At 59.0% G+C, this 27,818-nt stretch overlaps 3 protein-coding genes and 1 pseudogene across 3 annotated transcripts; 3 read left to right on the top strand and 1 right to left on the bottom strand.

Annotated features, from left to right (window-relative positions):
• Nucleotides 1–7,589: 7,589 nt before the first annotated feature.
• Nucleotides 7,590–9,055, top strand: PNMA6A (PNMA family member 6A). The gene is given in 4 exon segments (XM_032619037.1): nucleotides 7,590–7,656; nucleotides 8,235–8,400; nucleotides 8,402–8,952; nucleotides 8,955–9,055. Coding segments are annotated over 4 exon segments (885 nt in total).
• Nucleotides 9,056–13,689: 4,634 nt separating this feature from the next.
• Nucleotides 13,690–15,960, top strand: LOC116747261 (annotated as a pseudogene).
• Nucleotides 15,961–22,179: 6,219 nt separating this feature from the next.
• On the bottom strand, nucleotides 22,180–23,028 carry LOC116747260 (melanoma-associated antigen 8-like). The gene has a single exon (XM_032619036.1). The coding sequence runs from the start codon at nucleotides 23,026–23,028 to the stop codon at nucleotides 22,180–22,182; it is 849 nt and encodes a 282-aa protein (XP_032474927.1).
• A 3,533-nt stretch (nucleotides 23,029–26,561) lies between these two features.
• On the top strand, nucleotides 26,562–27,359 carry LOC116747259 (melanoma-associated antigen 8-like). Its single transcript, XM_032619035.1, has one exon. The coding sequence runs from the start codon at nucleotides 26,562–26,564 to the stop codon at nucleotides 27,357–27,359; it is 798 nt and encodes a 265-aa protein (XP_032474926.1).
• The last annotated feature ends 459 nt before the right edge of the window (nucleotides 27,360–27,818 follow it).

The following is a 27,818-nucleotide window of genomic DNA, read 5'->3' as shown; positions in this document are numbered from 1 at the left end:
TGCCCATCTGAACTGTCCTCTACCGGCTAGCGTTCTGCAGCAGCCCACTCAGTGGCGTTCTGAGAGACCCCCTCGTCCCCGCCAAAACTTTCTCCAAGTTGCAGCAGGAGTGACCTCTTAAAATGCAGATCTGATCACATCAGTCCCTTGCTTAGCAATCCTTCAACGACTTCCCACTGCGCTTTGAATTAGGGCTAGAGTCCTTCACCTGGTTTACACAGCCTGAGAGGTGTGTAATCGGTCTGCCAGTCCTGACGATCTCGAACCAGCCTCCCACCCTTGTCCCATATGCCGTATTTCAGCCTGTCTCAGGTAATATTGTCCCCACCGCTGGACTTGTGAACACTGCTGTACGCTCCGCCTGAACGTGCCTGCCTTCCTTCTTCCCCTGGGCATCTCCTACCTGTCCTTCAGTTGTCAGCACCGTTGCCCCAGGGAAGACTTCCTTGACTTTCCAGACTAATTCGTATCCCTCTAGAGAGTTGTCCTAGAGCATTGTGTACCTTTCCTCATAGCACTAGTCATATTTGCCATTTTATATGTCTATATATCAGCAGGCATGACACTTAAAGCAGAGCCACAAAGACTCGGGAGTGATTTTACAAACAACCGAAATTGCAGTCCCTCCACATGTATTCCCGTCCCATCCACAGGACAAACTCTCAGTTCCTTTCGAGTGAGAAAACAGCTCTTTGGCCTCCCTTCATTCCTCCCCACGCTGCAGTCTACAGGGAACTAACTGTCCATGCTCTGAGGTCTCCACACTTGATGACTCTTGATGCTGAAAGGGGTCACTTTTCTGTCTCAAGCACCTGGCTCTGACAACCAAGAGTCATGGCTTTCAAGGGGATTGTCTTTGGACATTTCCCATTGTGTTCACCGCTCAGATCCCTGAACTCTAGAGCCGTACCTGATTTGGAACAAGCACTCAGGGAATATTGGTCGACCCTTTGCATCTCTGTACCACCCATTCCTGGAAGGAAATGCACATGAAGAGCTTTTGCTGCCACCTGAATGGATGCTAGGACGCTGGGATGCATCCCCTTGGTGGACATGGCAGAGTTTATCCCATAACGTTTCCTCGGGGGCTGATTTCCTTAAGGTCTGTGGTAATGCCTTAGACTATGCACTGAGTTAGGGCAGGGTGTGTTTCTGCTCTGGCCCACAGGTCGGCATAGGCTCAGCACATACTACAATGGGTGGAACATCGTGGGGCAGCTTAACTCCTTGTTTGGGTGAACTAAAGGAGGTTCTCATTTTATCTGGGGAAAGCCCCAGGAGCTCCCCGAGTTCACAGGGATGGAATATCCTATCCTGTGGGGAGGGGCAGGGCGAGCATATAGCATACCTTCCCTTCCCAAGGGAGTGGGACAGACAGTCCCCTTCACACCTGGCCCCCCCTGGAGGCGAAAGGAGTGCTTGCAGTTGGAGAAGACTGCAGGTCAGTCAGGAGAGAGAGGGCCTGGGAAAGGGATCCATAGACGAGCAGGCAGAGCCTTCAGAGCTCCCGGAGGGTCCACTGGGTGGGGCTGGGTCAGGATCCTGAGGGAGGAAGTGGACTCAGTCACCCTGGGTCCAGGTGTCATAGGGCAGGACACACCCTTATTCCAGGCATGGACGGAGGTGGCACGTTCAAGGGGGACTAGACCTGCCCGCCTCTCCCGGGCTTCGGTCCTAGGAAGTGGGACCTGCTAGGCTCTGAGGAGACAGTGCCGGGAGAGGAGGACCAAGCCTGACAACACCGGGCCAACCCTGCCTTGCAGCAGCCCAGCTCTGCAGCCTGGAAATTGCTATTCCTGGAGTCTTCACGACTGAAGGCTCCTGAGTTTCCCGAGCCCCTCCCTCACTGGGGCTTTGCCCCCGACCACCCACCCTGCACGCTGCAGGAGGCAGACAGAGCCTGGATGGGACATCATGGCAGGGAGCACAGCATCACCTCAGGAAAATACAGAAACAGGGACTCTTCAAGAGAGTACCGCATACACACTCACAGGGGATCCTCACAGCCTCCAAGCAAGACAGAGGGGCAGATGGCTTCAATCGATAGATGAGCAGTAGGGATCCGCTAAGGAAGAGTGACTTCCCCAGGCAAACATGAGGGAACCCAGGAGTCTTCATCAGCTCAGGCCACCATAACCAAAAGCCACAGACTGGGGGCCTTAAACCACAGACCTTGATTTTCTCCCAGTTCTGGAGGCTGGAGGTCTGAGATCCAGGTGCGGCAGGGTCGGTTTCTGGTGAGAGGTCTTTTCCCAACTCATAGGTAGGTGGCAGGCATCTCACTGTGTATGACCTCTTCTTTGTACAATGTGGGGGGCAGAGATGGTGGGAGAGAGAGCACAAGGGCAAGCGAGAGGTCTCTGGCTTCTCTTCTGATAAGGACCCTACTCTAATCCGATCAGGGCCTCATGACCTCATTTAACCTTAATTACCCCCTTGTAGGCCTTATCTCCAAATCCAGTCCCATTGGGGGTTAGGGCTTTGACATACAAATACTGGGGAGACCAAATATTGTCCATAGCACCAGGTGCTCCATAACAGAGCCTCAGAGAATATGGCTCATTTCACCACCACCCCTGTTCAAAGTGTTCAAAGTGACAGTTCAATGTGTTTGGAAAACCGTATCCACCCCGTGACTAAGCCAGCGCCCTGTCAAAATAGAGAACATTTATATCTTCTCAGAAAGGAGCCACAACCTCCTTGCCAGTCGCTTCTACCTCCCTGGAGACTCTGCCACCCTCTGAAGTTCCTTCACCACAGGCCCATTTTGCCTGGTTTGGCATATTCCGTGCCAGTGGAATCACACAGTGCCACAGCCTGGTGTCTAATTTCTCTCACTCGGCATCCTCTCTGTGAGACACACCCGTGTGGCTGCGAGGGTCTGCAGCCCGCTGGTTTTCACTTCTGTGTAGGATTGCCCCAGGGTAGGGGATTCACAGCAAGTCCCTCGTCCCTTCTCCTGCTGATGGGCACTTGGGCTGGTTCTGGTGTGGAGCCATTATGATAAAAGCTGGTGTGAATGTCCTTGAGGGAGTCTCTCTGTGGACATGTGTGTTCCATTGTCCTGGGTAAATAAGTAGGAATGACAGGGCTGGGTCACAAGGGAGGGAAGTGAATGATTTACTTAAGATGGCTCCACGCAGAATGTCCAAAGTGGTTGTGGCAATTCACACTCACATCGCCAGTTCCTGGTGTGGGGACCATCCCAAGCCAGACACGAGGCAGAGAGAGGCCGGCCACTTATCAGGCCGTGGCCTGAGTCCCACACCTGTACTGAGCACATTACGGAACACGCTGCAAGCAACCAGATCTGCGAAGGTCGGAGACTTGCTGACACTTACCCAGCCCAGTAGGACCCTCAAGTCGGGGAAGCACGAGAACCATGTTGGGGTGGCGCTCAGAAGGACCATGCCACCCGAAAGCAGCCAACTGCACCTGCGAGGTATCCGTGGGCAGGTGGACGCGGAGGCTGCTGGCAGCCAGGAAGAAGCTGTCCCCCAGGTAGGAGTGGCCAGTGAGGGAATGGCAGGTTCACAAAGGGGAGAAGGGGGCCTGCTTGGCTGCCTGAGAGCCTGTGGAGGGTTTGGGGCAGGGCTGGGAGCCCCCAGAGGTGGGGGCGGAGGAAGAGGACCACTGAGCAGTCAGAGCAGGCTGCAGCTGGTGGGGAGCTGGTCTGAGGCCAAAATTTAGGAAGTGTGGGTGGACACTGCCTGGTGAGAAGGTAGGGGAGAGCTCCAGGCTCTCCCTAGAGGAGACAAGAGGGGCGCGTCGAGCTGCGCAGAGCTTGGGCCCTCGGCAGTTGTGGGGCACAGAAGCCCCTCCCGGGCTGTGAGCTGACGACTCTCCCACTCAACCCTCAGAGGCTGAGGGACATCTCCCAGGTCACCCAGCTGGGAGGCGGCCAAATGGAAAGAAACCCTGAGACCCTCTCTGCTGCCACACTGGCCGTCCCCTGGACTTCATTCCCAACAGTAAGGTGTGTGGTGGAGGGGGTAAGTTATGGGAGCACCCTGTCACCTAGTGGTCCGGAGCCTGTGTGAATCTGAGTCTATTCCTCCCTTGGTCAACATCTGCTGGGCACTGGCTCTGTGCAGGGCCCGCTGCTGGCAATCAGGGGGAACAAGCCCAAAGACAGAAGACCCCGGAGGCTGAACCAAGCCAGTGGCATAATGACAAGTCCTTTACCCGCATCCGGGAGCCCAGCGGTCTGCCCTCGGAGCCCCAAGTTGGGGGGTGGCGGTGAAGGGAGGAGGAGGACGGAAGGGGGTGAAACGGGTATCTACCTGGGCGTCACAGGGGACTCTTAAATGTGAGCATAGCCACAGGAACTCATCCCCACCCCTGTCACCCTGATGCCCATAGCAAAGACCCCAACCAGCATCTATTACGTGATGACACATAAGGCAATGCCGCTAATGTGAATACGAGCGGAGGGTACTCCAGGGTCCACGTTTGATGTGGTGGCCAATCGGGGAGGCCTCCAAGGCCAGGGGGTGGGAGGGGGGTTCCGCTGAGACTTGAATGCGGAGGAGGGGGCCGCCATGGGAATTTTGGGGGGCGGCTTGTCCCACACAGAGGAGGAACCAAGGCAAAGGCCACAGATGGGAATGAGCTCGGTGTGCTCTGGGGCCGGCCGAGAAGTCCATCACAGCAGGAGTCTGGTGAGAGGGCTGCAGATGGGTGGCATGGGAAGGAGAGCCTAAAGAGGAGGCCAGCTCCCGGCGGGGGTGGGGGAGCTGCTGGCCAGGGAGAGGACTTTGGAGTTTACTCTAAGGAGATGGGGAGCCACAGGGAGGACACATCACCGGGGAGGAGTGGGGTCTGGTGGCGTTGCAAAGAGTTTGCCCCAGCTGCCATGTGAGTGGGAGTGAAGTAGAGAAAGGGGCCAGAGTGGGAGAAGGGAGAGGAGTAGACAGGGCCAGGGGCCGTGGAGATGTGGACGGGGGCAGCAGTCGCCGACTAGAGTCACTAAAATCTGATGATGGGTTAGATGGGGGAGGAGGAGCAGAGGAGAGGGGAGGAAGAATTCTGGTACCTCTGCTTGAGCAACCGGGTAGAAGGCAGAGCCCTTGGGAAGCCTGGGGAAGAAGCAAGCGCGTTGAGGGGCATAGAGTGCTCCAGTCTGGACATCTTCATTCTGAAGTTCCCCTTGGGCATCCACGTGGGCAGTTAGTTTGATGAACACACGCAGAGCTCAGGGAAGAGTTCCTGCCCAGAGACAGAACGTTTGGAGCCATCGGCAGGCAGATCCTTCCGGTGAGAGTGGTGTCAGAGGTGCCAAGGGGCCCGGAGCTGAGGCTGGGAGCCCACCTCCACCGCACTGAGCTCCAAGCAAAGGAGGAGGAGGAGGGAGTTGCAAGGAGAACAGGAAGGCAGAGACTGATGCGGTCAGCCTGAAGGTGGGGGGCGGGGCTGACAGAAGCCAAGAGACAAAGGAAAGTGTTTTGAGAAGGTAGGATGGTCGGCTGTGTTAGGAGGTGGAGTCAAAGGAAGGCTGAGAGGTGGTAAAGTGAAGACAGTCAAGGCATCGCAGCCCAGCCCCGGCAGAGCGCGGAGCTGGTGTCCGGAGGCAGAGCTGGAGGAGAGTCCTGGAACTGGAGTCAGTACGTATGGAAGGAGGGAGAATAGGAAGGGAGGAGGCTGAAAAGAGGGGAAATGAGTCAACAGTCTACTTACAGGCCAGCTGGCCAGTTGGCAGCAAGGGTCCCGCATCTGCTCCCACGGGAGCACCTTCTCTGAGGAAGGACCCCAGACAAATCATGGCAGAAACCAAGAAGGAGGACGCTGTGGGGTGGAATCTGTGACAGGACTGGGGCCGAGGTTCCCTAGACAGAAATTCTCACGGCAAGTGTTAAGAGCAGACAGTCTCGGCCCTCAGCAGTGGGAGGGCGGGGAGTGCACGCACCCATGAGGCCAACTGGGAAAGATGGTTTCTGAGAGAACACCCGTGTTTCTTCATTTACTCAGCACTTACCACCTGCGAGATAGGAAAGCTGGGAGAGTAAGGCCACGCGGGCAAGCCAAGGTCCAGCTATAAGGCCAACTCCAATGTGGCCTGCTTCTGGGTGATGGGTGAGTGTAAAACAAATGAGAGTGTCTTCAACCTTGATGCCAGGAACTTTCTCCCAGAAACAGGCCAACAACGCTTCTCCGTGGTGGGGAGGAAATGAGCAAAGGCGATTCACAGAAGAGCACCCGGGCACGGTTGGCAAACTTCTGAGAAGATACCCGCTCTCACCGCCAACCGGGGAAAGGCAAGGTGTACAGTAATGAGGCACTGCTTTTCCTTGTGCGGTGGGCAAATGGTCAAGGCTGGACAAGACCCAAGGCTGCTCAGGCTGTGGGGTCCACAGGACCACTCCCACGCTGCTGGTAGGAATGAACATGGGTTCAGCCGCTCATGGGAAGTAACGGATTAGCAACACCCGGTCATGGGCACAGCCCAGGTCCCAGCAAAACCACTTCTGAGCTGACAGCGGCTCAGACAGGCATGTGCAGGGTGCTGGTGGCAGCAGTGTCTGTAACAGCCAAAGACCAGGAACAGCCTGAATGCCCATCCTTGGGGTCATATGCACAAATAAACCAGGGCTGCGATTCAACCAGGAGCTGGACACTCAGAGAAGTCTTGACCAGTAAACCTTGAGTAGGAAAAGCAAATCGCAGAAGAAGATGGCTGGCCAGATGCCAGGCAAGAAAAGAGAAGGGGGGAGGGGCAGCAATGACATCCGGAGGTGTGACCCCTAGAGGAGCTCCCTGCCACCCGAGCAGTGGAGAGCTTGTCTGCATGGACCCAGACTCCCGTGAAGGGACAGGTGCAGGCTGGCGAAACCCACAGGGACTTGACCTTTGTTTCCAGCAGAGGCAGCACTGCCCTGGTGCACCATCTAGCCTAGGTGGCAAAGGAAAGGGGAAGGACCTAGGGAAGAAGGCTGACTCAGGGCCAGAGAGCCGGAGGTCTCTGGGGAGGTGCAACACCCATGCTGCCCTGAGGGGCCAAGAGAGCAATGTCCCAGAGCCCACTAGGCTGGTGAGGGCAAGGCACATATTGAGTACCCAACTCCCAGCACAGCAGCTCTCTGGTACACACCCTCGGGTGGAGACCCCAATTCTGTCCTTCCGCTAAGGCGCGGAGAAGGGGCAAGGACTTGCCCAAGGAAACAGAGTAAGACACAGGCACTAGGAGTTGAGCTCTAAGCAGCAGAAGCCCACTATTGGGATTTGAACTTGGCAGCGAGCAAAACCGTGGCACCCTCCTGGGGACTGGCGACTGGCACTGGGGTGGCGGAGTGCCTTGGCCCGTCGTGCACCCACAGCGGCTGAAGCCTGCGGCTCCCGGCCTCCCGGGCGAGCGGGGAGGGCAGCGTGTGGACCGCAGACCCTCTGATGGGGCGGTGTGTGTGTGAACGCCCGTGTGCGCCTGTGGCATCTACTCTGAGGAATCACACCTGGGCTGGGCGAGGTGCTCCTCGCCTAGCCTGGGGACAGGACCAGTCCTGGGAGGGGAGGGGGAAGGAACAGGTGACGTCACCCGCGGTCCCGGGGCGTTCGCGGCGGTGGCGACAGCCCGGCCGCGTGACCCGCGCGCGCCAATGGCCCGGCCATCACCGGGGCGCCGCGGAGGGTCCGCGCTCGGCTACCACTGTGCCCCCGCCCCGAGTGAGTCCGCACTGCAGAGAGCGCTGGCGGGCGGGCAGGCAGGCGGTGGCGCGCTGGCCCACGTGCAGCGCTGAGAGAGGGACAGAGACAGGGAGAGAGAGAGCCGGGGAAAGAGGGGCGCCCGACCCCGTCGCCGCTCAGCGCAGCCTCGCGCCCCTCCTGCTGGGACCTCGGCCAGGAAAGACCCCGACCCGAAGAAGGTACCAGACCCGGCGTGGTGCGTTTGGCTCCGGGAGACCCTGCCACCCTCCGCTAGCCCCAGCAGGACAGCGGCAGCCCGCGGGGCCGTAGGCGGGGGTGGGGGGGGGAGTGGGGAGCGGGGGTGGGGGGGCGGAGTGGGGAGCGGGCTGTGGCCCCTGCGGGCAGGTGGAGAGCGGGGCGGGGGTCAAGCCTGGACCGCAGAGGCAGCATGGGGGAGAGGAGGGGCAGCACGTGGTGGGGGTGGGGTGAGGTGGGGGGGCGGGTCGGCCTTAACCTCGCTCTTGTCCTGTTCGTGTTCACAGGCTGTGGAGACCTGGGCGGTTTTCTCTGAGTCCTAGACCCCCGCCCCAATTCATTCCCGTTCCCCCACCCCCCAGGGCCAGCCACCCTGGTCTGCACCGGGAAAAGTTTCCTACCCATAGCATTAGCCCCGCACCGGAGGAAACTGCGGGCGGTGGCGGTGACGATGCTGCAGGACCAGTGCAGGTGGATGGGCGTCAGCGCTCACAGGGGCCTGCTCATCCTGGGCATCCCGGAACACTGCCACTGCGGCCCTGGTCGAGCTTCACCGGAAAGTCGATTATGCTTTGGTCCCCAGGGAAATCCCAAGCACTAGAGGTCCCTGGAACATGGTCTTTGTGCCCCGATGCTCAGGAGAGGAGTTTCTAGGTCGCGTGTTCCCCTTCCTGTGGCAACAGGGGCAGACGGTGGAGAGTGTGGCCGGTGCCCTGGGGCTGAGGCTGGGGCTGCGCAGGGTGTGCTGGCTCCCATCCATCAGTCAGGTGGTCCAGCCTTGGGTGAAGACCCTGCGGTACCAGCGCCTGGGCGTGTTTTCCGGGAGGGACCAGCCGGACCCCGGGGAGGAGTCCTTTGAGGTCTGGCTAGACCATACCTCTGACATGCTGCATGTGTGGCGTGGGGTTTTGGAAAGGGAGAGGAGGAGGAGCAGGCTGATGGAAGGCCTGCGAGGGATGGCCCTGCAGTTTGTGCACAGGATCCTGGTGGAGAACCCTGCCAGGACTGCACAGGACTGCCTGGCGGCTTTGATCCAGGTGTTTGGAGACAACAAGTCCCAGGCGACCATCTGGGTGAAGTGTTTGCTCAACAGCAATCAGGTGAGTGCCTCTCTGCTTTTGTGTTGCGGACGGAAGCCCTGCTGCACAAAGCCGTCAAGAAAGGGACCCTGACCAGAGCCTGAGCCAGAGAAGCAGCCAGGCTCCTTCCAGGCCCAAGTTCACTGGTAGCAAGTGAGGCTGGTCCTTCACTCTGAGTTTGAAGAGAGAGCGGTCGAGTTTCCAAGTAGTGAGGGCCCCTGCGAGTGGGGGGAACATGGTGTGTAGCATCTTTGGGTTCCTGTTGTGTAAGATGACGTGGAATTTCATCTCTGTTTTCTTTGGGAATTTTTCACATATTGTCTCATTTAAAAGAAGGCTTAATAAGCTTCAGTATCTAAGTTTGCAAATGACATTAATCACACATGTATTTGCATTAGTTCAGTTCAATGACAAGAGTTTTGCAATTGTGTAAAACAAATTGTAAGATTCCCATATTATTTTGTGATGGTGAACAAGATAACATGGCATTGGAATAGGAATTTCCTTGGAAATGTGAAAGTAATTAGCAGTACAACTGAAGGCCACCACGTTGTTCCTCGGGACACCCCGTCGTCCGCTCAGTGGTGGGTGCCCTGCTGTGGGACTTTCCTGTTCCAGCCATAGGGCAGGGCCAGGCCCCGGGCATGTGGGCCAGAGGGGGAGTGGCTGACCTGGGGGAGCGGGCATTGACGGCACCCATCTTCCTGGCGAGACACCACCCGCAGGGCCCTCAGGAAGGGAGGCAGTGGGGGGATGGAGGGCCGCCAGGTGGGGTGTAGTGGAGGCACATTGTTGGGGACCCTGGTGGGGGGGCCAGAGACCCCCGGACTCTGGTGGCTGTTACAAGTTCCTCTCTGTGTTATCATGCCCTCTGTTCAATGGTTTCAGTCAAAGTTTCTCTTAGTAAATTTCTCTGAAAGTTTCAGCTGAGTCTGGCCTCTGCTGTGGGCAATGGAGGGAAAGGGATGCTGCAGGTGAGGGCGGGGGTCAAGCGTCGGAGTCCTGCTCAGCACCCATGGGACACCTCTCCAGTGAGAGGGTAGGGTAGGCACTTTGCAGACCCAGAGATGGTGAGCGCTTTTTTCCATTTCATAGGTGAATTGTAAAGTTTTAGTGAAAACTGATAATTGCCTAAGAAGGCAGTAGAGAAGTTAAAATGTAAATGAAAACCTTGAGTATCTCAGCAGGAAAAAGGGGACATAGGAGCAACAATAGTTGGACAGACACTGCTATGGACTATTTGTAAACCTCTCCCCCTCATTCACCTGTTAAATTCTAACCCCCAAAGGGATGGGATTTGGAGGTGGGGCCCTGGGAAGTGATTAACCCATGAGGGGGGAGCCCTCATGAATGATTACCTCCCTTATAAAAGAGGCCCCAGACGGCTGCCTCATTCTTTTGTGCCATGTGAGAAGATGGCTAGTTGATACAACTAGACAAGAAATCAGTCCATATGAAGAAGAGCTTTATTACTATTATTTATTACTCAGCTGTACAAAGGAACGAAATTGGGTCATTTGTAGATGCGTGGATGGATCTAGAGACGGTCATACAGAGTGAAGGAAGTCAGAAAGAGAGAAACAAATATCGTGTATTAATGCACATATGTGGAACCTAGATAAATGGTACAGATGAACCGGTTTGCAGGGCAGAAATAGAGACACAGACGTAGAGCACAAACATATGGGCACCAAGGTGAGAAAATGGTGGGGGCGGGCGGGGGGTGTGATGAATTGGGAGATCGGGATTGGCAAATGTACACTAATATGTATAAAATGGGTAACTCATAAGAACCTGCTGTCTAAAAAAATACATAAAATAAAATTCAAAAATTAAAACAAACCAAAGAAATAAGAATAGGTTTATGACATTATCAATCACAGTAGAAAACCACCTGTGAAGACAAGTGGACGTACCTGCCACAATGGGCTCTGCATCGCCAAGTTTGCTCCCCCAACTCCGCAGCCTTGCAGGGAGGCCTTCCTATTGGTGGAAGGCCAATGGGCGTGTCTTTTGCTTCCGGAGGCGCCAAGCCTTGGGACCTCAGGCCCTCAGTGCGCGTGGCTATTGGTGCTTCCTTAGCAAAGCCCCTCCTCACGTGCTCTTCTGATCCAACCACTTTCTCTGTAAAGAGACGTCTAGAACTTTCTCCCTCATCTTCCTGGGGCTTCCGGGAGCAGCCGGAAACGCACGTGGCGTTCGCACAGACTGCCTGGGACAGTCGGCTGCACAGTTCCTGGCTGCTCTGCTGAGACGAGCTCTTCAGCCCCTCGTGAGCCGGACTCCGGAGCCACCCACAGAGTCAGAGCAAGTCAGGAGACAGGCGGGGGCTTTGCCGGGGGCTGGACTCCGCAGGTACCGGGGGCCCTGGGAAGGAGTGGAGGTCGGGGGAGGGCTACGGGCTGCTTGGTTGGGAGTGGGGGAGCGGCGGCGGAGGGTAGCGGGCTGAAGGGGGGCTGAGGGACGGGTCCCCCAGTGAGCGGGTCAGAGGGGAGGACCGCTGGCTTCCGGGGTGGCTGGTGGGGGGCATTCTGGAGTCGGGGTGCAGAGGGTGGGGCTAATGGCTAAGCGTGGGTGGGGGGCCGGAGGGGAGGCCTTCCTGCCAGTCGGGTGGGGCCGGCTTTGGGGCCAGAGGAGAGGATGACTGGCTGCGGGGGTGGGGAGCACGGGACGGGCGGGCCCGATCCCCCACCCCCCCACCCCCCACCCCCGGGGCCGAGACCGGAAGGGAGGGCTAACGGCTCCTGCGTGTGGCGGGAGGAAGGGGGAGCTACTCCTGGCTGAGGCGGGGTCGATGGGGAGGACTCCCGGGCGTGGCTGCGGTAGGCGTTAGGGGAGCTCCCGCCGGGGCGGGGCGTGGGGTGGGGGGGAGGACGCTCGTGGCAGTTAGGGGGCTCCGGCTTCCGGGTGGGCGGGGGCAAGACGGGTGGGCTGTGCGTCTGGGGTACGAGAAGCGAGAGCCCCCGGCGCTGAGTGTGCTCGGGGGAGGACTCCCCGGTGTGGGGAGGTGAGAGAGGCAGTCTGGCCCGTACGCATGGCGGGGCGCCCGGCTTCCAGGGCCCAGAGCGGAGCGCCACCAGCTGGTGGGTGGGGGAGGGTGTATGGAGGGGATGTAGTGCGAGGGGCCGGGGAGGAGCCGCCTGGCCACGGGGGGCGTAAGTGATGCTGAGAGGGGGAGGCGCTGGGGCTGCTGTGATCTGGTGGAGGTTGTTGGCCATGGCAGATGGATTTGTGGGGGTCCAGGGAGGGGCTCTGGCCCACTGCATGAGGCATGGAGAGCTTCAGGTCGCTTCTGTCCGGGTGGCACAGGAATTGCAGAGGTGGGTGGGCAGGGCAAGGCCCTGGCCTCCACACAGAGTACACAGATTCCTTACGAGGGTGCTTTGCACATTCACCCGGACACGCCGTACCAGAGTTGTAAAAAAGTCTCCATAAATTTACCAGTATTGCAAGTTTACATGATAAGTTTTCTCGTCACGGGGGAATTTTATTTGATGGTACTAATGATAATATATCTTCAAATATTGGGAAACCCATGGATCAAAGAAAAAAATCACAGAGGGACTTAGAAAATATCTCAACGTGAATACTAAGAAAGCACAACTTACCAAAATTAGTGGGAGGCAGCAAAAAGCGACAGGAGGAAACTGCATTCCTCTAAATGCTTCTGTTAGAAAAGAGTCAGGACATAAAATCAATGAGCTAACAGTCCATGTAGAGATGCTAGAAGAAGAAGAGCAAAGGAAACATAAAATGAAGTAATAAGAGAGCTAAGAGAGGAAATCAGTGATCGAAAGCAAATTATGGACACGACGAACAAAGCCATGCGCTTCTTTCAAAAGAGCAAGGAAACCGAGAAAGTCCTAGAACGATGAATCACGGAAAAATAGAAAGAACGCTGATCACCAATATGAGGAATGAAAGAGGGCCAACGTTACGGATCAGATGTACATTAAAAAAGGGGATATAGGGGAATATTATGGGATATTATGGAAATATTTATGCTAACAAATTGGAAGACTTGAAAAATTCCTTGGGAAAAAGGCAGCTTCCTAAAACTGAGGCCAGAAATGTAGAAAAGGTGACGAGCCTTCTATCTGTCTTTTTTTTTAAAATTATTTTATTTTATTATTGTTTCTTGAGTCGTCCGCAACAAGTGCTCTTTTGTTATTATTTTTAAATTTTATTCTTTCTTTTGGCTGCGTTGGGTCTTTGTTGCTGCGCGCGGGCTTTCTCTAGGTGCAGCGAGCGGGGGCTACTCTTCGTTGCGGTGCTCAGGCCTCTCATTACGGTGGCTTCTCTTGTTGCAGAGCACGGGCTCCAGGCATGTGGGCTTCAGTAGTTGTGTCACATGGACTCAGTAGTTGTGGCTCGTGGGCTCTAGAGCGCTGGGTCAGTGGTTGTGGCACGTGGGGTTAGTTGCTCCGCGGCTTGTGGGATCTTCCCGGGCCAGGGATCGAACCTGTGTCCCCTGCACTGGCAGGTGGATTCTTAACCACTGCGCCACCAGGGAAGTCCCTAGCCTTCTATCCTGTAAATAAATGTAATTTATAAAAAAAGTTTTCTAAAGTAAAACAAACCAAACAGGGCAGGGAGGTGCTCCAGGCTGCTGCTGAGAGGGGCACTAGGGTGGGCTGTGTGGCACAAACATGATCCTCTCCTCTTTGCACCCACAGGCCGATTCCCACACTTCAGCAGCCTGTGCACACCTGTTTGATCGCTTCCCCCCACCCTCAGGTCCTCGAAGATGGCGATGGCTCTGGCGGTATTGCGGGACTGGTGCAGGTCGATGGGCGTGAACGCTCAGCGATCTCTGCTCATCCTGGGAATCCCAGATGACTGCAAAGACCAGGAATTCCAGGAGGCTGTGCAGGCTGCCCTGCGTTCCCTGGGCAGGTACCGAGTGCTGGGCAAGGTCTACAGAAAGGAGCTGGGGTCGAGTGTTGCCCTGGTCGAGTTTGCTGAGTGTTTAAATCGAAGCTTGCTCCCCCGCCAAGTACCAGGCAAGGGAGGGCCCTGGACTGTGGTCTGCCTGCCCCAGGCCCCTGATGCTGATTCACAGGATAGACCCAATTTCCCTGAGCAGCCCCAGAGACAAGCAGTGGTTGGCAGGGCAGGTGAGGCAGGAACTGCAGGTCACTCAGGAACTGCAGGGGAGGAGGAAGCTGCAGGGGAGGCGGGAGTCACAGGTATGGAGGGAGACACAGGTGAGGAGGAAGCCTTAGGTGAGGAGGGAGCCGAAGGTGAGGAGGGAGGTGGGGGTGAGGAGGGAGCTGCAGGTGAGGAGGGAGCTGAAGGTGAGGAGGGAGCTGAAGGTGAGGCAGGAGCTGCAGGTGAGGGAGCTGAAGGTGAGGGAGGTGCAGGTGAGGAGGGAGCTGAAGGTGAGGGAGGTGCAGGTGAGGAGGGAGGTGCAGGTGAGGAGGGAGTCGCAGGTATGGAGGGAGACACAGGTGAGGAGGAAGCCTTAGGTGAGGAGGGAGCTGAAGGTGAGGGAGGTGCAGGTGAGGAGGGAGCTGAAGGTGAGGCAGGAGCTTCAGGTGAGGAGGGAGCTGCAGGTGAGGCAGGAGATGCAGGTGAGGCAGGAGCCGCAGGTGAGGCAGGAGCTGCAGGTGAGGAAGGAGCTGCAGGTGAGGAAGGAGCTGCAGGTGAAGCAGGAGATGAAGGTGAAGCAGGAGCTGAGTCAGATGAGGAAGGAGCTGCAGGTTACAGAAATGTTGCAGGCGTGGCAGGACTTCTGAGTATGGCAGGACCCACGGGCGAGGCAATGACTGCGCCTGAGGAAGCAGTTGTGACAGCGGCAGGCGCCATGGGTGAGGCAGGGCCCGGGACCCAGCAGTGGAGGCAGGCCTTGCAGCCCATGCTACACAGCATGGGCTACCAGTAGCTGGGAACCTTCTCTGGGATGGAAGAGCCGGGCCACGGGGAAGAGTCCTCTGAGAGCTGGCTGGAGCAGGCCAACGACATGCTGCACCTGTGGCGCCACGTGTCTGAGAGGGAGAGGAGGAGGAGGCTGGTGGAGAGCTTGCGCGGCCCCGCGCTGGAACTCGTGCGCGGCCTCCTGGCGGAAGATCCCGAGCTGGCTGCCCAGGACTGCCTGGCCGTGCTGGTGCAGGTGTTTGGGAACAAGGACCCCCGGGGGAGTGCTCGGCTGAAGTTCGTGACCTGTGCCCCGCGGCCCCAGGAGACTCTCTCTGCGTACGTGATGCGCCTGGAAGGCCTGCTGCAGTCGGCCCTGGAGAAGGGGGCCATCCACCCGGCCATGGCGGACCAGGCGCGCGCCCGGCAGGTGGTGATGCGGGCCCGGCTGAACGACACGCTCCGGGACACGCTGAGGATGATGCGGCTGATGAGGAGGCCTCCCGGCTTTGCGGGGATGCTGCGGCTCATCCAGAAGACCGAGGCCCGGGAGGCCGACCCGGCTAGCAGGGAGCACTTCCCAGGGCAGGAAGAGGCCCGTGTGGACGTTGGAGTCCTGGCAGCAGCCGCCCAGGCCGCCGCGGCCCATGAGGCCATCACCGCAGGCACCAATGCACATGGCACCAAGGCCTCCCCGGCCGGTGAAGATACCACCGCCCAGGCCGCCCGTTCCAAGGAAGGTAGCGCCGAGGACCACCCGGCACGTGAGGAGGCCAGTGGGGCAGTTGCCGGCACTGCCAAGGCTGGCGAGGCGGGCCCTGAAGACCATGGTGCCACCAGGGCAGCCCCTGGCCCTGGGGAGACCAGCAAGGCATCCGCGGCCACTCAGGAAGACGGAAGTGCTGCCGCCCCTGCGGGCCTAGGTCAGGCAGGACCCTCAGATGCCCCCAGAGTCCCCGTGCCTGGCCGGATGGGCAGTGCTTCCCCGGTGGCCCCAGGAGGTCTTGGCTGGGAGCCAGAGGGCCTCGCCCAGGCAGTAGGCCAGGAGGCCGAGGAGAGCCCCGAGGAGGGGCTCAAGCCCATCCCAGAAGAGCCGGGAAATGAGGACGGGGCTGCGGAGATGAGCCCCCCGGGGTCCACCTCGGGCCAGTAGGCTCAGCAGGTCCCGGGGCCCCCAGGCTTGGAGGCAGGGGGAGGCCAGGCCTGGCAGCCTACGGGCCCCATATTACGGGCCAGTAAATGTGTCTGGGCCTCCCTCCTGAGAGGGGACCCCTGTTCATCATCCCCTGGGGCAGGTTACTCCCTGTACTGGCAAGCCCAAATGTGTCCCTGTAGGCCCCAGAGGGACCCAGGTGTCAAGGAACCCCCCCAGCCCCCGCTCCCCTCCCCCCAACACACACACCCTAGCCATCGCCCCCCACCCCCACCCCCCCCGCAGAGCCCTGAGGTGCGCCACGTGCCAGCCAAGGCTCTGGTCTCTGTGGGCCAGTGTCGTGAGCTCGACGTGTGCTTTCTGGGCATAGATTCAGGCCCAGTGCTGCCTGTTGTTGTGGAAATGTGCGTGTGTTCTCCTCTGAGCAGTTCCCCCAAGCCCTGCGCGGCGTGGAGACCCCGAGCCCAGTCCCAGGAGCCGGCGGGAAGGACGGGATGGACGAGGTCACAGCCAGCACCCACCCCAGGACCTGGGATCCCACCTGGGACCTTGGGAAGGAAGACCTAGACCGGGCCTGCAGGAGGTCTGCGGGAGGCCCCCCAGGGCTTGTGTTCTGCTGGGGCACCCCGTTGTTCCTCGGGACTCCACGTCCCCGGCTCGGTGGCGCGCGCCCTGCTGTGGGACTGTCCTGTGGCCGCCATAGGGCAGGGCCGGGTCCCAGGCATGTGGGCCAGAAATGGAGGGTCTGCCCTGGGGGGAGCGAGTATGGCCGGCGCCCATCTTCCTGGCGAGAGGCCACCCGCGGGGGACGATGCCAAATCCCACGGCACAGGATGAGGGGCTGAAACAGCAGACACAGATTCTCACGGTGGTTCCGACCAGGAGGCCGAGAGGGAGGGTCCAGCAGGGGTGGCTTGTACTGCGGCCGGTCTCCTTGGTTGCAGGTGGCCGTGCTCTTACCGCCCCTCACGTGGTCACCCTCTGTGCACGCACCCCCAGCCCCTGCCTTCTCTCCTTGCGTGTGCTGATCCGCTCTTCCCTCAAGGGCACCAGCCATCTTGGATTAGACCTCATCCTAATGGCCTCATTTCAACCTAAGAACCACTAACTCCAGTCACAGTGACATTCTGAGGTTCTAGAAGATTAGGGCTTCAACATGCACATTTTGGGGGGACGCAGTTCAGTCCATAACAATAGCCCAGGGAACGGACAAGACATCACAAGGGAAATTAGAAAATACTTTGAAATGAAGAAAACACATAGCAAAGCCCCCAGGACTTATGGCACGCAGCCAAAGAGGCACTTGGGACCTAAAGCTACAAACACCCCTGTTCCAATGGAGGCGACACCTCAAATCAACAGCCTCATCTTGAACAGGGACAAGCGAGAAGAAGAGGAAGGCGAGCCCAAGCATCCTGACAACAAATTTTCACGAGAAAAGAAAAACTGCGCTAATCTACGTACGTGGGATCACAAGATGTGTACTGGTTGGGAACCTTCACTACATGGGGGAGGGCGCATCTTTCTTACACACTCAGTAACAAGAGCTACATCCGCCGACCACTTCATTTGGCCCAGGCTTTTTACAAGCAGGTCACATCATGGGGAAATTCACACCAATGCTTTTGCCTTGTACTATTAGGAGGCCCATTTCACAGATGGAGAAATCGAGGCATAGGGAGTCTCCATGATTTGATCAGCTTGTCACTAGAAGGACTCTTATTCAAGCTACACATCATATGCGTGCAAAGCCCCATCCCCGCACTGGCCTGACCTGTCTCCCCAACAGTCAAGGGGGGTTCAGCTGTCCTCCACGGGGTCCTACTAGCTGATGCCTCAGACCACATAATGGAGAAAACACAGGGAAGCCAGGCATTAGTGCCCATGAGAGCCTGACACTGGATTCTGCCCACGTGGCCTCCCCAGCCCCATCAGGTCACCATCTCTCGTGAAATGGACACGAGGGCCAGGGAGGAGGGTGAGGGTCTAGGACTGAGGGCGTGAGGATGGAGAAGGGTCTTGGACGTGGGGGTCCGAGGCACGGCCCTCTGAAGGCGGCTCCTATGCTCAGGCTTGGGCCCTGCTCTCTCCTTCCACTGCCCACTCTGCTCCCTTCTGTCCCAGCGGCGTGGTGGCCCCACGTTCTCCTGCAGGCTCACTTCCCCGGGCAGACTGGCTGTCAGGCAGGCGGCAAGCCTGCATTCAAAGCACGGGGACCGCCGGGCCGGCGGACTCTCCGCATCCCCACGGGGCGTGAGTGTCTGTGCCCTTCAGGGCCCTGCGGATGCACCTCCTCCTGGATGCTTGCTCACACGTGGCTTTACACCCTGCTGCTGTCTTCTGAATGTCACTTGGCTTCACACCCTGCATCCCGCCACCAACCCAGCCCTATCCCTGTGCCCAGCCCCAGCTCAGGGACCACGGACAGGCACAGGCCCGTGCCCCCTCACTTGCTCACAAAGGCCCCTAAAGCAGCAGCCGGCGATATTTGCCACACAGGAGGGTAGGCGAGAGCCAGGCAGGAGGTCAGCCCTTTGCCAAGGAGGCTGGAGCTCAGAGCAGACTTTAGCTGGGGCTGGGGAATGGGGGCTTCTCGGGAAACAGGGCCACGGCTGAGACAACTCACACCAGCCCCTCAGGGGGCAGGCTCAGCGCACGTAGAGAACGTCAGAGCTTCCCGCTGACGGGCAGCAGCTCCCGTGTGCCCTGCCCCGCCCTGGTCAGGACTGGCTGGGTGCCGGGGTGGTGTGTGCTCGTCCAGAGTCTACTGGGGAGGGTGCTGCTGCCCCCCTGAAAAGTGCCTCCCTGAATGTCCCTGGGGCGCTCTTGGCGTGTCCCGGCCGCTGCTGCGCTGCCTGCCACGGCCGTCCCTGGGCTAGCACTGTCCCCCATCAGTCAGTTCACTGCACGAACGGGCACTAGGAATCCCTGCTTTCCCCCGGCAGTGCCCCACGGGGCTCTGGTCTTGGAGCACCCGTTGTCCCAAGAGCACCCATTTCCTGCTGGGGTCCAGGGCTGCAGCTCACCGGCAGAGGCATCTGCTCCCGCCTGCCTCCCCCGGCCAGCCCAGGGCAGGTCAGATGGGGTCTGGTGGGTGCTGTTCCTTCCACCTCTCTGGGGCGGCGGACCCTCTTCACAGCCTGCATCACCGGGACCCCAAAGCCCTCTCCTGCCTGGCTCCTTTCCAAAACCCTCATGCGGGTCTGCGGGTCTGCGGGTGGCTGGGGCCTGGGGGAGCGTCCTGGGGACCACCCCTGCCATCTGCTACAGCCTGTCCCTCTGCTCAAACACCCTGATCGGGGACACCAGAGTCCTAGGCGGCTCTGCGGGTGGCTGACAGGACACGCCTGTGCCTCTCGCACTCAGGCTCAAAAACCAAAACCTCACGGTCACATTCAGAAGGCCATCAGTGTACTCAAACATTTGGGCATTACGTAGGGAATGATTTCAAAATAAGTCGGAAGCACAGAGATTCGCCCCACATCCCCGCGGCAATGATCATCACTTACCAACCACGAGGAGGCTCGCCGAGTGGCTGCATCACGTCCTGCCAGCTCCACCCGAACCATGATATTGGTGGGGGGGGGGGGGGCGGGGGGTTATGCTTCTCTGGGACTTTCAGATAAACATACATGCACGAGGTCATCAGGACCGGGGCCTAAGCGGCTCTTAGTCGGGGGACAGGCAGGGCAAAAGCCAGGCTGTGCAGACCGAGGCCAGGTTCCGGAGAGAGTGGGCGCTGTGGGCAGCAGGGTCACCCCTGAGGGGGACTCGGGGCTGGGCCCCACGAGGACGCCCCCGACCCCAACGGGGCCGTTCGGCAGCTGGCGGCTGCCCTCCTGACAGAGACTCAGCACAGCCCCGCGGGGACGGATGGGTGCAGCTCAGGGACCTAAGGGTGCGGGTTGCTTGAGGGAAATGCCCTCCGCCAGCTCCCTGTGGGGCAGCCTCTCTCTGGAACACCTCCAACCCTGGCCAGGGCCTTAAAGGCACAGAGTCTGGCATCTCACATCTAAGGGTCAGAGGCGCAGGACTTAAGACCCTGGGGGAGGAAGCACAGTGGTCTGTGTCTGTGTTGTCATGGCTTGAGGACTAACCCCCGACCCCGGTGTGCCTTCGATACAGATGGCCGTGACAAAAATGCTTCTGCTCAGAATTCAGTGGCAAAGGGTCATCCCATGACCCCTCCTAAGTGAAGAGGACTCTGGCAGTGCTGTGTCCCCACTTGTGCGGGGAGGAGAGGAAGACAAGATGGGGACGAGCACCTGACGGCTCTCCAATGCTACACTGCCTAGTAGAGGCTCAACAAAAGCAGGGCTTACCTTTTGTGATGACAAAGTCCCCTTCTTTTCCGGCAGGAGTGTCTGAGCAGGTTACATTGGCCCTGAAATTCTCCACCTTTTCCAAGTGCCCACCTGCTATATGGCAGGTGCTTCAAATCCAGGATCCCACGTAAGGTTCACGTTGTCGTACGGCGCTCAGCAGGGAGGGCCGCCTCTTTAGCCCCCGGCGCCGTCTGCACCTCCCACTGCAGTGACCTCCCAATCCCATTAGGCCCAGAAGTTGCTCCTTCCTTTCGATGCCAGGTCACAGCCCAAACCTGTGGGTCTCTGATGCCGCCATATTTCTGCACCTGCCTGAACGCGGGGACACTGGCGGACGTTGCTCCTTAGTGGCTAGGACTTATTTCTAGTATTATTCTGATCCCAGACTCTGTCCTTCTCCCCTCTGGAAGTTGCTTTCTTTTCATGACATCTCAGAGAATTTGCAGCTCCATAGGAAACGGAATAGAAAACCAGTCAAAATTGCTGTTCTGTGTGTTTTACTCCTGCAGGATATATTATTCAATTTGGATATGTGTGTGTGTGTGTGTGTCTGTCGGCATGGAGGGAAGGGTGGTGATTTCCCCAGCTGGGTGCAGCTCACGCAAAGCTCCCAGGATTCCAGTCACACGGCGACTCCTTTCCACTTCGGCAGCCTCTCTTCTTCCAAACCCCCTATTTTCATCCATTTCATCCCACTGAAATCTAGACCTTGCTCACAAGTGGCCAAAGTAAACTCCAGGTGACTAAAATGGTCGTTTCCATACAGTTGGTAATTGGCTCTCCCAGGGCAGGGAGAGGAGGGCCAGCCCCGGGAATACCGAGCAGGGCTTCAAAGAGCAAGACCCTCATTTCTCTGGAAATCCTTGCAGATGGCGGGTATGAAACACCTACCTCTTCACTGTGGCGCACTGCAATGCAACAAGAGCCAGCACCCCTTCCTTCCTGCCCCAGGGCGAGATTTCTCTCGGCTTTATCCGTGACCCAGAAGGACATCTCACAGCAATGTCCCATTTCAGACTTTCCCCTCCAACCCAAGACACACCCTCTGCATGTCTGGCTGCTGCCACCGCCCAGCTTCATCACCATCACCTCCCACAGAAGGAACCCCCACTTCCCAAAGGCCCAAAGTGCCCTGGCTCGGGGCACTTAACACTCCAGGGCTCGCTCCTGGAGCCCCACCGCCTCGTCCCATGTTGTCTTATTCTGTGGGACTTAGGGGACGTCTCACCACCTTCCTCATGTGACAGTGGCTCCTAGACCATCACTCTAGGTGTGGGTGTGTCCTGCTTTTCCTAGCGTTCCAGCTACTAACACAGGCCCTTCCGGAGAGCAGAGGCTCCGTGGAGGTCTGTGGAATAAGCAAGCCAGTGGGCAGGGGGCTTATTGACAGAGATGAACCTTCTCCTACTTTCTTAAAATACCCGTGCAAATCCAACTCAACAGAGATAGTTCGTTTTATTTGCAGAATGACAGACAAGACAGGGAAGCAAGAATTGGAACAACAATGGCTTTTATTTTTCTATTTCTTCCCCCATCTATATCACTGCTCAGTACTTCCACGTTTCCAGAGCAGTTCTGATTCCAATTCCGTTATCTTGAACACGGTCACAAAACGAACTGGGAGATTTCCCAACCTCTCTTACAAAACAGCAAAACTCTTGTTCTTGAACTGAATTAGCGCAAATAACTGTGGGATTAACGTCATACACAAAGTTAGACACTGAAGCTTGTTTAGTCTTCTATTCAAAGAACCAACATTTGAAAAATTCCTAAAGAAAACAGACATGGAAGTCCATGTCAACATACGCAACAGGAACCCAAAATGCCGCACGCCGGCTTCCCCCACCTCGCCCGGCTCCCACTGCTTAGAAGGCTGACCGCTCCCTCTTCAAACTCAGAGTGAAGGATCAGCCCCCCTTCCTGCCCCACGGGAGAAGCTGCTGGACGTGGGACTGGCTGCTGCACTGGCTGAGGCTCCCTCTTCCTCATCGCTCACGCTCTCTGCAGACACGGATGGGAAGAACCTGGGATCCATGCTATTGACCCTGAGCAGATGCTCCAGGACCTGCCACTTGCTGGCCTCCGCGTAGGCCCGGGGACCCCACAGGAACTCGTAGCGGGCAGGGTCGCTGTGGGGCACCTGCTGGTACTTCAGGTAGCCAGCCTGCACCCACACTTCGGTGAGCAGCTCCCTCCTGGCACACAACCCCAGCTTGCTGAGCGCTCCCCGCAACTCCTCCTCAGGGGCGCGCTCACCGAACAGGGTGATCATGGTCAGGACCATCACCAGGAGGCCGTCCTCGCACGTGCGCTGCCCGGCCCTCAGCACTGCATCCCAGGTGAGGCCCAGGGTGGGGACCAGGACGTAGGTGCGATCGCGGGGGCCCACCTCCCTCACATCCAAGCCAAACACCACCTGCAGGCACTCGCAAGCGTGGCGGAAGACCTCGGGGAAGTGGTCCCGATGCTCCGGGAGGACCGTACTCAGCATCTCCACCTCGGAGGTCGGCTCCCCGCTATGACACTTGAGGAGCAGGAACACCACCAGGTCAACCATCAGCGAACCAAGTGCCTCCTGGGGCAAGGGCTCGGCATAGGCGGAGACGGAGGGGGCGCCAGGGGAGGCGGAGGACGAGGGGGATGCGGCCTCCTCCCCCGCAGCCCCCAGCAGCGGCGCCTCCACCGGACCCTGGGCCGGGACTGGGGCCTGAGGGTCGGCCTCAGGCTGGCAGAGCTCACTCATCTCGACCGGGGACCTGATCACTGGGGTCGAGCCGCCCACGGGAGTGTGGGCACGGGTGACAGGCGTGGATCTCATACCTGAGGAAGAGAGGGGGTGTGAGCGGCCTCGGCGGAGAAAGGCCCCCTGGGCAGCCCTGACGAAGGCCACTTACAGGTCTCCTCTTAAGGACTGCCCTCGGGCCTCACAGGGGCGCTCCTATTGGGCAGCCTGTCCCCTGCCAACCTGAAGAAGGAAGTGAGGGGGCTCCTCAGGGTGCAGCCAGCACAGCCCCAGGTTCTGGGGCTGACAGGGCAGTGGGGTGACTTGAGTGTAGTGCGGTCCCCTCAGTTCTGGAAGGGGGAGCCCCTGGGTACACACTCAGGGCACGCACCTCCCCTGGACTCCTGGCGCTGCCTGGGCCTCCTCTGCTCTGTGCCCTGACGACACGGTCCTCAGACCTGGGCCTTCGCCTCCCGGTTCCTGGAGCCCCTGTAAGAGGAATGGAGGGCGCACCTCTTGTGTACACTGTGGCACAGTTCCGGGCCTCGGTGCTGGCAGGAGAATTGGGCCGGACTCTGTGAGGTCCCCCCAGTTCTGAGTTCCGGGGTGGGTGGTCCCCTCGGGGCTCGCTCGTCGTGCTCACTGTTCCCCTTAAGGGCCTGGACCCTCCCCTTTGCAGGCCGGAGGAGAAACTCAGAACAGGACCCCGAATCTGAACAGAAAGCAGGGAGGGGGTCCCACAGGTGGCCGCACCTGCCCAGGGCCTCCCGAGGGTCCTAGGATGGGGAGATGCTGGGTCCTCACCGCCTCCTCACATCCTGCCTGGCCTCCCAGCGCTGACCACAAGGGCAGGTTTCTGTTGAAGCCCCTGTTCCAGGGCTGGGGGTCTGCTCAGTCCTCCCTCGGGGGCCTGGGAGTCCACCCTCTGCGGACCTGAAGGCTCACCCCTCACACCAAACACCTGACCTCCTGAGGACCCCGACCCAGAGGTCAGGAAACATCTCATCTGCTGACCGAGCTCTGGCGCCTCCAAGGTCCCCGCGGAAGGGCAAAGGATCCCTCCCTGTGTTGGGGGTCTAACATCCTCAGTCCTCCCTTCCTCGCGTGCAGGCTGGACTCTGGGCAGGACCTGGGATTGTCCCGTCTGCCAGTGTGAGTCCCTGCTCCTTATACCAGGTCTCCAGTCTCTCAGAGACCCTGACGTCAGGACAGGCCTACCGTGCTCATCCCGCCCCGGGGCCTCCCACGGCCACCTGCAAGGGCGGTGATCTGGTGGGTCCCTTTTCTCCTCCCTCAGGGTCCCCTCAGTCCTGCCTAAGGGCCCTAACCTTAGTCCACCAGGGACCTGACATTTTACCCTCTGCGCTCATGAGACCCCGCCCCTTATCCCAGGTCCCCAGCTTCTCTGAGACCCGGATGTCAGGAAGTGCTGCACGTGACGGCCCCCCAGGACCAACTCAATTCTGGGATCCAGGTTGCCCTCAGTGCTCCCTCAGGGCCCTCACCTTGACTCCACACAGGACCTGGGATTCTCTCCAGTGCCCACCAGACACCCCGCCCCTTATACCCCCTCTGCAGCCTCTCTGAGACCCCGCCCTGTGCTCCCCCTCCGCAGCGTCTCTGAGACCCGGATGTCAGGAAGTGCTGCACGTGCTCATCCCGCCCTATGGCCTCCCAGGGCCAACTCTGTTCTGGGGTCCGGCCCCACTCAGTCCTCTCTCAGGCCGGTCTCCTTGACTCCACGCAGGACCTAGGATTCTCTCCCGTGCCCACCAGACACCCTGCCCCTTATACCCCGTCTCCAGTATCTCTGAGACCCCGCCCCTTATGCCCCCTCTCCAGGGTCTGTGAGACCCGGATGTCAGGAAGTGCTGCACGTGCTCATCCCACCCTATAGCCTCCCAGGGCCAACTCTGTTCTGGGGTCCAGGCTCCCCTCAGTCCTCCTTCAGGGTGCTCACCTTGACTCAGTGCAGGACCTGGGATTCTCTCCTGTGCTCACCAGACACCCCGACTCTTATACCGCTTCCCCAGGCTCTCTGAGACCCCGCCCCTTAGTCCCCTCCCCAGCGTATCTGAGACCCGGATGTCAGGAAGTGCTTACACGTGCTCATCTCGCCCTATGGCCTCCCAGGGCCAACTCTGTTCTGGAGTCCAGGCTCCCCTCAGTCCTCCCTCAGGGCCCTCACCTTGACTCCACGGAGGACCTCGTTTTCTCTCCCGTGCCCACCAGACACCCTGACCCTTATACCCCCTCCCTAGCCTCTCTGAGACCCCGCCCCTTAGTCCCCTCCCTAGCGTCTCTGAGACCCGGATGTCAGGAAGTGCTGCACTTGCTCTTTCTGCCCTATGGCCTCCCAGGGCCAACTCTGTTCTGGGGTCCAAGCTCCCCTCAGTCTTCCCTCAGGGCACTCGCCTTGACTCCACGCAGGACCTGGATTCTCTCCTGTGCCCGCCTGAGACCCCGCCCCTTATACGCCCTCCCCAGGCTCTCTGAGACCCCGCCCCTTACACCCCCTCCCTAGAGTCTGAGACTGGGATGTCAGGAAGTGGTGCAGGTGCTCATCCCGCCCTATGTCCTCCCAGGGCCAACTCTGTTCTGGGGTTCAGGCTCCCCTCAGTTCTCCCTCAGGGCCCTCACCTTGACTGCACGCAGGACCTGGATTCTCTCCTGTGCCCGCCTGAGACCCTGCCCCTTACACCCCCTCCCCAGCGTCTCTGAGACTCGGATGTCAGGAAGTGCTGCATGTGCTCATCCCGCCGTATGGCTTCCAACGACCAACTCTGTTCTGGGGTCCAGGCTCCCCTCAATCCTCCCTAAGTGCTCTCACCTTGACTCCACGCAGGACCTGGGATTCTCTCCTGTTCCTGCCTGAGACCCCGCCCCTTATACCCCTCCGTAGCCTCTATGAGACCCCGCCTCTTATACCCGCTCCGCAGTCTCTGTGACACCCTGACCCTTATACCCTTCCCCCCTTCAGAACTGGGGGGACCTCACAGAGTCCGGCCCAATCCTCCTACCAGCACCGAGGCCCGGAGCTGTGCCACAGTCTACACAAGAGGTGCGCCCTCCATTCCTCTTACAGGGGCTCCAGGAACCGGGAGGTGAAGGCCCAGGTCTGAGGACCGTGTCGTCAGGGCACAGAGCAGAGGAGGCCCAGGCAGCGCCAGGAGTCCAGGGGAGGTGCGTGCCCTGAGTGTGTACCCAGGGGCTCCCCCTCCCAGAACAGAGGGCACCCCACAACACCCAAGTCACCCCCATTGCCCTGTCAGCCCCAGAACCTGGGGCTGTGCTGGTTGCACCCTGAGGAGCCCCCTCACTTCCTTCTTCAGGTTGGCACGGGACAGGCCGCCCAGGAGGAGTGCCACTGTGAGGCCCGAGGGCAGCCCTTAAGAGGAGACCTGTAAGTGGCCTTTGTCAGAGCTGCCCAGGGTGCCTTTCTCCGCCGAGGCCGCTCACACCCCCTCTCTTCCCCAGGTATGAGGTCCCCGCCTGTCATCTGTGCGCACACTCCCGTGGGCGGCTCGACCCCAGTGATCAGGTCCCCGGTCGAGATGAGTGAGCTCCGCCAGCCTGAGGCCGACCTTCAGGCCCCAGTCCCGGCCCAGGGTCCGGTGGAGGCGTCGCTGCTGGGGGCTGAGGGGGAGGAGGCCGCATCCCCCTCGTCCTCCGCCTCCCCTGGCGCCCCCTCCTTCTCCGCCTATGCCGAGTCCTTGCCTCAGGAGGCACTTGTTGTGCTGATGGCTGACCTGGTGGCGTTCCTGCTCAAGTATCGCCCCAGGGAGCCGACCTCCAAGGCGGAGATGCTGAGTACGGTCCTCCGGGAGCATCGGGACCACTTCCCCGTGGTCTTCAGCCACGCTTGCGAGTGCATGCAGCTGGTGTTTGGCTTGGATGTGAAGGAGGTGGACCCCCGCGAGCGCACCTACGTCCTGGTCCCCACCCTGGGCCTCACCTGGGATGCGGTGCTGAGCGACGGGCAGAGCACGCCCGAGGCCGGCCTCCTGGTGCTGGTCCTGGGCGTGATCACCCTGTTCGGTGACCGCGCCCCTGAGGAGGAGGTGTGGGGAGTGCTCGGCAACCTGGGGGTGTGTGCCGGGAGGGAGCCCTGCATCTATGGGGAGCCCAGGGAGCTGCTCACCGAAGTGTGGGTGCAGGAGGGCTACCTGGAGGACCGGCAGGTGCCCCACAGCGACCCTGCCCGCTACGAGTTCCTGTGGGGTGCCCGGGCCTACGCGGAGACCAGCAAGTGGCAGGTCCTGGAGCATCTGCTCAGGGTCAGTATCTTGGATCCCAGGTCCTTCCCATCCCTGTGTGCAGAGGGTGTGAGCGACGAGGAAGAGGGAGCCTGAGCCAGAGCAGCAGCCAGGCTCCTTCCAGGCCCAAGTTCACTGGTAGCAAGTGAGGCTGGTCCTTCACTCTGAGTTTGAAGAGAGAGCGGTCGAGTTTCCAAGTAGTGAGGGCCCCTGCGAGTGGGGGGAACATGGTGTGTAGCATCTTTGGGTTCCTGTTGTGTAAGATGACGTGGAATTTCATCTCTGTTTTCTTTGGGAATTTTTCACATATTGTCTCATTTAAAAGAAGGCTTAATAAGCTTCAGTATCTACGTTTGCAAATGACATTAATCACACATGTATTTGCATTAGTTCAGTTCAATGACAAGAGTTTTGCAATTGTGTAAAACAAATTGTAAGATTCCCATATTATTTTGTGATGGTGAACAAGATAACATGGCATTGGAATAGGAATTTCCTTGGAAATGTGAAAGTAATTAGCAGTACAACTGAAGGCCACCACGTTGTTCCTCGGGA

Source organism: Phocoena sinus, chromosome X (genome assembly GCF_008692025.1).
Source record: "Phocoena sinus isolate mPhoSin1 chromosome X, mPhoSin1.pri, whole genome shotgun sequence".
Lineage (NCBI taxonomy): Eukaryota > Metazoa > Chordata > Mammalia > Artiodactyla > Phocoenidae > Phocoena > Phocoena sinus.
Note: the sequence above shows the minus strand (reverse complement) of the source record. Positions and strands in the feature narration are given on the sequence as shown.

Excerpts from the sequence above, each read along its gene's own strand:
- LOC116747259 (XM_032619035.1), top strand. The coding sequence starts at position 26,562 with ATGAGTGAGCTCCGCCAGCCTGAGGCCGACCTTCAGGCCCCAGTCCCG.
- LOC116747260 (XM_032619036.1), bottom strand. The coding sequence starts at position 23,028 with ATGAGTGAGCTCTGCCAGCCTGAGGCCGACCCTCAGGCCCCAGTCCCG.